This window comes from Vipera berus (genome assembly GCF_964194415.1).
Source record: "Vipera berus genome assembly, chromosome: 6".
Classification (NCBI taxonomy): Eukaryota; Metazoa; Chordata; class Lepidosauria; order Squamata; family Viperidae; genus Vipera; species Vipera berus.
Window position 1 is genome coordinate 875,113 of NC_138208.1, and position 12,404 is coordinate 887,516.

General features: G+C 43.4%; 1 protein-coding gene across 1 annotated transcript in view; it reads right to left on the reverse strand.

The window, feature by feature from the left end:
* The window catches only part of ETV6 (ETS variant transcription factor 6), a 97,506-nt gene extending 92,331 nt beyond the window's left edge, over positions 1-5,175 (reverse strand). The window contains exon 1 of the mRNA XM_081331289.1: positions 5,100-5,175. Coding sequence (XP_081187415.1) covers positions 5,100-5,102 — 3 coding nt within the window. The 5' untranslated portion in view covers positions 5,103-5,175. The remainder of the gene's footprint in view (positions 1-5,099) is intronic.
* Positions 5,176-12,404: the final 7,229 nt, after the last annotated feature.

The window sequence follows — 12,404 nt, forward strand, 5'->3', positions numbered from 1 at the left end:
TGGTTTAGCAAGATTTTATAACGCATTTGAAACTGAACTGTTCTTATTAAGATAATCTTGATATATTTTAGCTTCTAATGGCAAATGTGGAATCCATTTCCTCCTTAAATTAAAATACAGGAAATCCAGTAAAATAACAAAACGCTAATGGAGCGTTTTAGATTTAGCCTCTAAAAGGCCCTTCGGAGCTCAAGAGGGCACGGACATCGCTTTGTCTTCAAACCTTGGAAGCAGCCTCGTCTTTTACTGGAATCACTGGAGGAAAATTTATTCTAACACGAAGCTGATATAAACAATATCAAACAACGTATGATTTTCATACAATTGCCCGTTTGGTCCAGCGGTGAAGGAACCAGGCTTGAAAGGGGGAGCGCGTGAGCAAAAGTCCCATCTTAGCCATGAAGGCTGGCCGGGTGACCTTGGGCCGGCCCCTCCCTCTGTCAGCCCAGCCCACCTGCCTGGGTTGTTGTGGGTGGAAAATAGGAGGAGGAAGGTGTGCTGGATATGTTTGCTGCCTTGAGCTATTTGTAAAAAAAGTAAAGTCAGGCTACAAATAAATACAATAGAAATAAACAAAAATATTTAAAACTTAAAAAGGATTTCCCCTTTTTTCCCTTCAACCTAGGCAATTTTACTTATATTTCTATCACGCCCTATGTCAGACCCTGAATATTTTGCTAATGATGAGTATTTATGAAAAATTATTCTATTATTCCTTTTTTTACATAGTTAAAAATGAAAGGTCCTGAGTTCTAAAGAATGCCAACTGGTGGCCCCCAGGGGGAGGGCGTTCTCTGTGGGCGCACCGGATTTATGGAACCATCTTCCGGTCGAGCTCCGGATGGCGCCTGATCTCCGCTCCTTCCGGCGCGATCTTAAAACCCACCTTTTTGAACAAGCCGGCCTGACCTGATGGGATGGGGTTGGGTTTTATAAATTAACTTAACTTTTAATCTGTACTAATTTATTACGGGCATCGTTGTTTAATTACTTTTAATAATTTTTAATTTTTGTATCTTGTTTTTATTATGTATTGCCCTGTTCACCGCCCTGAGTCCTTCGGGAGAAGGGCGGTATACAAATTAAATTAATAAATAATAAATAAATAAATAAATAAATAAAGCTAGCAACATCTTGGTGTCAAATGTTAGCTCTTCCCTCTTGTTCAGTTTATTCCAAAGTGGGGAATCCTGGGAGCTCAACCTTGGTAATCTTTCAGTTACCAAGGTTGAGATGGTCCTGGCTCTTTCTTCACACGGAAATTGATCCATAAAAGATTGCCCTTGAAACCTCTTAACACGACACGGCTAAGTTGAATAGACATTGTGGCCCACACAACGCAGATGTTCCATGTGGCATATACAGGGCTTTTTTTGTCATAGAACACTCAGAACGGAGTTCCAGCACCTTTTTTGGATGGAACCATGTAGGGTAGGCAAGGCAGGTTGTATGACATGTGTGAGTTCCGGCACCTTTTTCTTTTACAAAAAAAGCACTGGGCATATATAATGCCTTTTTATTGCTATTCCTTTACCTTGGTATCTTTCTGAACCCACCCAAGATCTTTATCATAAAGCTATCATATTTTATACCTGTGTAGCCCATTTTGCCCCACCTTTGTCTCTCTATCTTGCATGGCTTAATTAAGACACTGGCTTAGTTCCTGCTTCCTGAGCCTTTCCATTATAAAACAATATTTTATATTTACCATCGTTTCATGAGATGTTACTTATATGAGATAAAAAGTTCTTTTTACCAATTTATCAAAACGAAACCTGGTGGGTATGTGTAGATATAGGTGCAAAAAAAAGAATGCCATTATTTTCCCAGTATTTTTAGCTTCACCGTGGGACGTGTCAAGGCTATTCAACTTTCCTTACATTTCATTTGGTTTCTGAACTTTTCACTTGTTCTATCAGACAATCCAGAGATATTCAATTCAGACAGATGACCAGTGAATACAAGTTGTTAATATATAAATGTGTATTATAGGCCTTATCAATAATTACCAAAGCTCTTTACTGAATTTTATGGAGTTTCTTCAGCAATACAGCCCATTCCAATTAATTGGAATAAAAGTATTATGCTGCCTGTAGATATGGTAATAAGATTTCTATGGAAACTGTAAAGGATGGGACTTTTTTGTGAATAACAAATTTTAAAAAATAAATGTTTTAAGCTGTATAAGAGATTAATAATTATAACAACAGATGGTTGAGAATATCCATGAATTTTAAGTATGTACTTTTAGATAGATGTCTATATTAATTCCATTTAAATTCATTAGACTAACAAAAATATACGTTTTATGGAACATCAGACTTCTAGCCTTCTCGGTTATGATGCATCTTGTGCAGTGAAAATGTTCAAAACTTAATAACCCTACTGGATGTGATTACTGAATAGCTTGACACACAAGCAATTTTTAAAACAAAAATATACTATTATGGATAAAATTGAAGCATTATTATTCACCTTTGAAATCCTGGCAAGTATTGCATTCCAATTACAGTCTGAATTTAGTCCTAATTCCAATATTAAAGACAGCATTTGAGCGTTACTAGGAAAAAGATGTAAATCTAATCTCTTGCTGACTCTGTTCTTATTTAAAAATGATTGGGAAACTTGTTTTCTTAGGGGGAAAAAAAGAAAGGAAGTGAAAATAAGATTAGCACCTTAGACTAACTTATTGCTAATTCTGCCCTTCAGATTTTTGCCCCTTAAGAAAAGAATGCAGCTTGCCTAAAACTGCTGAAAATACATATTCATTTCAAACATATCTGATGTTCTTAGAGGCCTGAACAACTTCTGTAATTCTAGAAGATTTTATATTAGCCAAAATATTTTCAGAGGCTGCTAAACCAACTGTTCCGTTTAACTGACATTTGAAGAATCTTACAAAGATAAATACAGACAATTTACAAGAAATCTGGGGGAAAGAATTGGAGCATAACAGTTCAAGCAAATAATTTATCTCAACTTCTATTGGACACTCCAGAGGATGCTTAAATACAGTTGGTTGAAGACCTTTTTGTGTTGCAAATTCAACCAGTTCAATAGTATGCTAACACACACAAAACCTGTTTAATGTTGAATAGCACCATTAAACAAGGGACATAAGATTTCAAGATGTTAAATTATATCCTTAACATTAAAATTCCTCAGCTCTTGGGGAACTCTGGAGTTATCATGTTTAGATTCATGCAAAAACAGCGTTCTTGGAAAGAAACCAGTACGCCAGATACCAAAGGCTGGTGGATCAAATACAGGTGATCCTTGACATGATCGTAACTGATCATGGAATTAAAGTTGTAATTTGTGATTATTATTAAACATGTCATCACATGACCATGCCAAATTTTATTACCTTTTTTTTTTGCAACAGTTGTTAAGTGACAACTACAGTCACTAAGTGAACCCCGTTGTCTGCAGTGGGTGTGGTTTTTTTTTGCTGCAAATTGAAAGTAAGTGTCATTTTCCAGCAAAAAGATAGTCATAGATCATAGTCATATTACCACGGGATACTGCAAACAGTCATTAATGTGGGCCAGTTGTCGCACTCCCCAAATGCAATCACACGGCTTGGGGGGAGGGGGTGGATTGGAACTTCCAACCTGGGTTTTAGGTCCCTTTTTTTGATCACTGATAATTTGGAATGGTTACTAAGCAACCGATTTTAAATTGAGCACTTCCTGTCTGCTCTCTCTCTCTCTCAGCCTTTGAATCCACTTTTGTGAGGTGAAGATTTGACTTGTTTAAACATAACACAATCATTTGTTGTGCAATCATTTTAGCTCTTTTTGTATTTGTTTTGCTTTTCATGATTATTTTTATTTTATTTTTAAAAATAATTTTAAAAAACTTGATTCTTGGTAACTTCATGGACACGTAGCTGTCCATGGAACCAACCAGAATATACAAAAAGTGGTTTGTCCTCCTCTTCCAGGATATTTTCCCATTTCCTCTCCTAGTCCGTGTCCGATTCAAAGAACAGCCTTGTGCCTAAACCCAGTATCAAAACCAGCATAGGGAATGGCGAGATAAGATTTTAAAAAATGGAGTTTCAAGAAATAAAATATAAAATCAGAGTAATAAAAAAGCAAAATTTCTAGTATCCTAAACCACAAGAACAATTCTTATTATACCTTCCCCTGGTTCCAAGTAGGCCATAGGATTGGAACTATATTGAAGAGATACAGAGCCAGGATTGGAAAGCTATTTCCCCCTTTATCTACCCTTCTTAAGGTCCTTAGGAGCAGAACTCAAGGGAAAGATCTTTGGATCCTAGCAAGTAAATGTGGAGGAGATATTTCCCAATCCCAAGCAATTTGGGGCCCTTAGGTAGATATTGGCGCCATCAGTTGAAGTCCAGACATCTTAAAGTTGCCGAGGTTCAGAAACACTGGTTTAAAAGAAGAAAGAAACATACGCAGCCAACTTTCCAGACAAAAATTCCACCACCAAGGCAGAAACTCCACCTTCCCCATTCTGTGACCCCACCCTCTTCACAGGGTGGGGTCACAGAATGGGGTTCTCCGCCTTCCCCAAAAGGGTTAATTGATCCTTTGCTTAACCCTCCTTTAAGGACAATGCCATCTCTTCCAGAGCAGGATTAACATAAGTTAATTGCAGATTAATCATATGCAAAGAAATATCTTCCTGATCTGGCCAACCCTGGTATATCAGGCCTCATTCATTTCCTTGTCCTCCCTCCAGCACCGCTCCAGAGCATCGCAACACGCCCCCTCACATTAGAAGGATCCCCAGTTGAGGAAACTGAATGGAAGTTGCTCTTTAGCCTCCATGAATGGACAAAAGCCAGCCTGCCTGGCTATTCACCCTTACAGCCACCACTAACCTTACAAAGATCATCACAGTAAGAGAAACGAAAGCAGCGTAAACGGGGTCCCTATTTCCAGAGAATGTCTACAGGGAAGTGACAAGGAAAGGTCTCCACAACTAAGAGCCGGCTTCTCCTGAGCTGCCTCAACCCAAACTGATTCAGCTGCCCATTTGCTTGGTTCCGTGGGGTGCTAAGCTTGCTCAGGATCCTAGAAACACGAAGGAAGGCAGAGAAAGAGCAGGAAAGAGGTTCTCACCATTCACACTCCCTTCTCCATTCATTGCATTTTGGACGGATGTCCTCAGAGAAGATTCACGTAAGGTTCTGCCCAGGACCCTTGACGAGGAAGCAAACCTTGGGCCCCTTGAAGCTCTCCGAACAATCCTGGCTTAACCTCCCCTCTCCAGCTGAGGAGATCTTCAGTTGTTCTTCACTTCCATCTGAACTCGCGTCAGAGTTTCGGGTGCCTCACCATCTGCGCCACGGAGGCAGGTGCCAATAAGAGAAATGGGAGGGAAAGCGTGTGAATGATTAAGCCTGGATAAGACCAAAACAAGATCTTATCAGATGTCCCACTTTTTAGCCCTGGCAATGATGAAAAAGGCCAACTTGCTTGAGGCCATCTCGGGAGAAGTTGGAGAAAAGCACCAGCTCAGCAAAGAGATCCTGAAGCAAACAAGACGGCCTTTGCTGAGAAGATTCTGGGTGGGTAATATTTCTGCAATACGTCGAGGGGCTTTTGAGACGGTGTAGATGCACTGAAGGGAAGTGACAACCGGTAAGCTTGCTAATCTGGACTGATGCATTGGAGCAGGGGGGGAAAACCCACGGAAAGACAGGAAAGAACCGCAAGTCTCTCCAGATGACACCGGAAGGTTAGAAGTGATAAAACTGCCAGAGGGAAGAAAGAGGAAGAAGACACGTTCTTGGAGAGAATTGTCAAGTGACCTACTTAGGCTACTAGATATGCAATCCATATTACTCCACTGAATTGTTATTTTTCTATTGCAGCAATTACCGTCACCGTCGTAATCATCTCCTCGTGATTAATCGATCAGTTTCTGCTATGGGCTAGTCATGGCTCACGCCTTGAGCTTTGAGGATGAAGCCAACTGGTAGAGCTGTTGCTTACTGTGCTGCACCACGATGTGCTTCCGATCCTGATGAATTAAAGCAGCGTTTCCTCAGGACAAAGTACGCGGACCAGGTCCAGAGAAACGGCCCTTTTGCAGAGATTCAAAGCCAGTGCGTGACTCTGCTTCTTGGACAAGGAGACCAGGTTTGTAAAAAATAGCTATTTTCTCACCGCTGCCCCTTTTCTGCATTTAGGGGGATTAGAGTTGCTTTCAGGGAAAAATACACCAAAGTGTCAACCCCCAGATTGATTCTCCAACATGCTGGGTGCTTTTCTAAAGCCAACGGAACATGTGCATGTTGAGAAGCACACAAGCTACAGTGCACACCCAGAGCAGTTTGATAAGTGCATTGCCAAACAAGCTGTGATGCTTGAAGCAGGACCAGGAGAAAGAGGGGAGGGGGCTTTGATTGCACTGTGGTGATTGCCATCTTGAGTCTTTTTGAGCCCCCTCCTCCGCAGATGGCCCTGGTTTGCAGGCTGGGGCTTCCAGATTCTGCCGAAAATAGCATTAGAATCTCATCACAGAAATGTTTCCACAAAAGGGATCTGAGAACCAATTTTAAGGCCATAAATTCTTCTCTGAACCTTGACCAGGGATCAGAATTTGGCTGCGAATCCTAGTGTAATGGAAAAGCTAGTCTGTTGCTCACAGATTCGAGGAGAAGGGGAAAGAGAAGGGGGGGGAGGAGGAGGAAGAGGAGAATGGGGAAGGGGGGAGGAAGAGGAGGAGATTCCCTCTGAGGTGGAAAGGTCAAGCAATCGACTATGTCACTGAGCGCCTACCTAGTAGTTAACCCGCAAGATTCAATCCGCGTAGGTGGCATCCCCTCCCGAGCATTTGCGCTTAGGGAATAGGCAGGGCGACACCAATCACTTAAACCAACAGTGCAGGAGAGACAATTGCTTCCTTTAGGGAGCTTCCACACCCAGGATGTGTTGAGGCCAATTTCCACAATGTTCAGTTTGCTAATTTATTCCAGTGCAGTAGCTTCGTGTTGCAATCTCTCTCGGAAGCCTTTGGGCAACGTTCAGGTCTGGCACGGAGGGTCTTCGGAGGAGGGCAGCTCCTGGGGGTTACGTCCTTAATAAGGCGGCACCTGGCTGGCTTAATCCCTCTTAGTCCTTAGAGGGGGGACACCAGGAAGTCCCACGGTTTCAGGCTACTAAAACCTTCCAGAACGAATCGCTTCCCTGCACATCTGTGCAAGGAACTGCCTGGTGTGGTCCTCAAGGGTCCAGATGATCTCCGGGGGGGGGGGGCGGGAATTTTTTGTGATAACAGAAGGCGCACAGCTAGAATGAAGAAGTTTTGACCCAAGGACCAAGCACTCCAAACAGGGACCCCCATCTGGTCCCAGCATCCTCCACGGTTGTCTGGTCAGAATTCGAGCGCTTGGAAACGTGTATTGACAGCAGCTGCAGTCTGCTGGGGTCACGTGATCGCCTTTGGGGACCTTCCCAGGCAGCTCCTGACAAGCAGTCAATGGGGGAAGCTGGGTTCACTTAACCACCATGTGATTCGCTTAACAACTGGAGCAAAAAAGGTAAAATTAAGTGCAATTCACTTAACAGCCACCTTGCTTAGCACCTAATTGTGGTCATAAATCAAGGACAACCTGTACACTCTGAGTTGACAACTGTTAATCTTGCCTGGGTCTCACAGCAGAGGCTTCAAGACCTACCTGTTACGAGGGATTTATACTTTTTCTTACATGTTGTTACATTCCTAGTAAAAAAAAACAGTCCAACATACATGCAGGATGTAAAGATGGGGGTCTGCCTGTGCCTGACAAGTCCCACCTGCAGGATGAAACCTGTCATATGGCGCATCCTAGTGGCCACTAGCAAGTACAGCAGCCTTTTAAATGGGATTTCTAGACATAGGAGACCCTTAGGACTCCTTAGGACAAATATCCAAATCAAATGGCAGTTTAGGCTCCACACAAATGTACAAGAGAATATTACCTATGTTTGTAACTGAGGGTTGAAGTGTGGCATCCTTGGTGCTCTCGGAGCTTGGTTGTTTGCTTGCAGACATTGCATTACCTGGCTAGGTAACGTCTTCAGTGCTGGAAGGCAGCGGGGTTTCCCGTCTCTCAACTTGTCTTGGTGGGGGTGATGTTTTTCCCCTGGCACTTCCTTGATTGGGCGGTTGTTCACTGCTTGATTGTGTCTCTGAGATTAATCCTGGTGTTAATCCCTGCTTACTTGAGTGTTGATTGCGTGCCGCGCAGGCACATGGAGCCGCTTGTGTGAACCATCCATTTCCCCTCCTGCCAGTCCGCAAAGCTGGAAGCATTGGGAAACTCTGGTTTAATGTGAGAGAGAAATACATTTTAAAAGGCTACAAGCATATCTTGATAATTTTTTTTATTCCATTATTTTTTTAAATAGCCTTTGATTAGGCTAAGAGCAATCCTGGGTCACTCAAAGCTTGAAAATATATAAAACCCCTTTCATCAGACATGTCAAACACAAGGCCCGGGGGCCGGATCCGGCCCGCGAAGTGGTTTCATGCGGCCCGCGAAGCCATCCTGGAAACAGTGAGGGAACGGCCCCCGCTGCCTTGGCCCTGGCCCAGAGACCCTCCTCCTGCCAGAGACCCTCAGACCTGTCCCACTCCTGCCCAGGCCCCCATAGGCACCCTTGATGCGAATGAGGTAGAGCTGGCCACGCCCACCCAGTAGGCCATACGCACTCTAGCCACGCCCACCCAGTAGGCCACACGCATTCTAGCCATGCCCACCCAATAGGCCACGCCCACCCTGGCCATACCCCCCGCCCCCCCGAGGGCAACCGCAATGCTGATGTGGCCCTCAATGAAATTGAGTTTGACGGCCCTGCCTTTCATGGTGAGAATGGTTGTCAGAGTCTAACAAATTGGGAATTTTTAAAACTGTGTAGGAAACTGAGTTGTAAACAGACCGCTAACTGTTTGTAGCAGTGTATAAAACATTCAGGCCATTAAATGTCCATAATAAACATAATTCAAATCAACACTGAAAACCAGCCCTGGCTGGGGAATCCTTGGAGACGAACTCCAGGCAATTTAATGTTGCCGAGGATGAGAAACTTTGTGGTAAAGAATGGAGGAAAAGAAAGAGGGAAGAACCAAATAAATACAGGCTGTTCTCGACTTACAACAATTTAGCAACTGTTCAAAGTTACAACAACACTTAAAAAAACGACTCACAACCCACTGACAATCATTGCCGCAGCTCCATGGACACATGATCAGAATTTGGGCACACAGCAACTGGCACATACGTAGGACAGTTGAAGCCTCCTGGGGTCATGTAATCGCCATTTACGACCGTCCCACTTGGTTCCTACAAAGGAAATCAACAGAAAACTGGATTCACTTAGCAACCGCGTGGCTTACTCAACAACTGCAGTGATTCCCTTAACAACCATGGCAGAAAAAGGTCATACAATTGGGCGTAACCCACTTAACAACCATATTGTTTAGCAATGGAAATTCTGGTCTCAGTTAAGGTCATAAGTTGAGACTACTACTGTGGAATGGTAGTTGCCAAGTGCAGGGAAGGAGTTAACTGGCCCTGGGGCAGCCTTATGGCAATCAAGGGAGGGGAGAGGATCAGCTTTTGGAAAGACAAATGGAGATGAATGAAGGGAGATGGCAAGCACACGGCAGTTAAGAGGCAAAGAACACGACAGAGACAAAAGTATAATTAGAAAGTAGGAAATCCAGAAAGAAGATTCGGCAGGAAGTCGGCGGATATTCAGCTGAAATGTAATCCCAGTTGTGCATCTATTGTTTCAGGTGCTTTCTTGATGGTGGGAATTTCTAGGGATGGGCCTCAAATGAATTTGTGTTTTTTTTAAAAAAACAAACAAAACCCCACCTCTGCCAAAACACAGGCTGACTTACCTGGGAAGATTCGCGGAGCTTCCTAAAACCGATCACGCCTTCTTGCAGCTGCCGCCTTTGGAAACTCCAGACTCAGCTTCTCAGTTGCTGCAGCCCCTTCCTTACTTTTTTCTTTCTTTTCTTTTTTCTAAGCTTGGCAAATAGATCTTACGAGCAATAAATTCCCTTCTTTCTGGCCATAAGTGAAAGGCAACTCTTCCCATTTAATGGACTTCTTCAGTGCAAACCAGTGGTGTGATGCTCCATATTCCTGGAAGAGTTTCTCCTTGTTTCTCCTCAGCAAGGTTGTCCCTGACTTTCAACAATCTGTTTAGTGACCGTTCAGTGTTACAACGGCACTGGAAAAAGTATTTTACGACTGTTTTTTACACCTACAACTGTTGCAGCATCCCCATGGTCACAGGATCAAAATTCAGACGCTTGGCAACTGACTCGTACTTATGACGGTCGCAGTTCCCTGGGGTCACGGGATCCCCTTTTGCAACCTTCTGTCAAGCAAAGTCAATGGGGAAGCCAGATTCACTTAACAACCGCATGACTAACTTAACAACTGCAGGGATTCAGGTGGTAAAATGGGCCAAAATTCACTTAGTAGCAGAAATTTTTGGCTCAGTTGTGGTCGTAAGTCAAGGTCTAACTGAAGTTCAGAAATTACAGAATTTATTAACGTGAAATTTCACTTTGTTACTCTTGCTACCCATCAAGTGCCAGGATCAACCAGCTTCCTTCCCAAAACATGGAGCCTGTATGATGTGGTGGTTAAGTGATGGACCAGGACCTGTAGTAGCGGGCCTCAGGAGTGGATATGTTCAGGAGAGTTCAAGAGAGAACCAATACCTCACTGTCCACCTTCTGAGTCCACGGAATGTCCACCTGAGGTCAAGGAACCTGGACATGTTTCCTAGTGCCCCATTAAACCGATGACCTTAAGGACACCCAAGTGGTCCTTAACTATTTGCCCATATTTGATGTTCTGCATTTTACACTGGCATCAATATTTGGAAACATGCGGTAGCTTTTGTAGGATTTAAATACATTGGATAGCGCTCGAAATTTAAGATTTCATGTCTGCCAAAAGAATTGGCGCAATTCCAGCTAGTGCTAAACAGGCCAATTTCAAGCTCAGATTTCATGTTTAAAATTAGGATGGCTGATTTGAAGAGCCTGCGGGCCTGAAAGGGTTGGCAGAGCCGAGACGGAGGCGAGACAGAATGGGGAGGCAGGACAGGTGCCAAGATTGCAGTGGGCTGAGGGAACAGGGAACCAGTCAGTTCTTCCGGCACCCTGTGCCAGCTCAGGGCCAAGTTACCATATTCTTCATACTCCTGGGCTCTGCCAATTGTAGCTTAACATCTGGCCAATCTGCAATAAGGGCTTCCTTATCCATACATTGATCATGGATGAAGTCTGACCAGGAAAAACTGCATCCTCCTCAAGAAATCATTGCCGGACGTAACAGTGGTAAATAATTTCCATTTGTGCCCACTTGCACAAATGGAGCTGCGCGCAGGTGTGCCCACCACTCATGTGGAACCACCCCCTCTCCCCCTGTCCCTCCCCCCCCGGTTGGTCCGCAGAGATGGACAGTTTGGGTTACTATACAACTGAGAACAGAGGTGGGGTTTTTTGGCACAGATGAACAAAGAACTGGAAAAAGTTTATGGAACTTTGTTCTGTATGTGATAACTGCATCAAGTCTATTGTATGCTCAAAGTTGGAAAGATTTGGCACAAGCCACAGTGGAGGAATGGTTGGTGAAGACGATGAAATTTGCTGAGATGGCTAAATTGGCTACCTCAATTAGAGAAAGGCAACATCTATGTTTACGACTGGAAACCCTTTAAGGACTTTCTGCGTGAAACAGAAAAATCAAGTTATGATCTATGTTTTGATCATTAGGCAGGACAGACTATAGAAAGAAGATGTTGCAATCACAGAGTAGGAGGTAATTTTATAATTGTGCAAATAGTTGCTATAAAAAAGATTGGAACCTAGTTCTTTGCATCGCTTTTGTTTTACATTTCTTTTAAAAACATTTTTTGCACTTTTTGCTTTCTCTTTGTTTTTTTCTTACTTTATATTAGTTATTTTCTTTTAAAAAATTTTTACTGAAAATTCATCATCATCATCACCATCTTAGCCATGGTCTATCCACTGCAGGATGAAGGCCTCTTCCGCATGTTTCCACCTAACATGGTCCTCAACTTCCTTTTGCCATTTGGGCCTCCCATACTTGCTGATGTCGTCACTCCATCTTTCGTGGACCCTTTTGATCAAGTGGGATCCGTTCTACGACCGCCTTGGTCCACCTGCCCTCAGTTCTTGCTATGCGACCAGCCCGTTTCCATTTCCCTTCTTTGACTCTCTGGATGGGAAACTTTCATTTGTTCTCTAATCCAGGGATCCTCAACTTTTACAACTTTAGGACTTGTGGACTTCAACTCCCAGAATTCCTCAGCCAGCCCTGGCTGGCTCTAATCCATGTGTGGGTCTCTCTGTCTTGTCTTCTGATGCTCTTTGCACCACTCCTA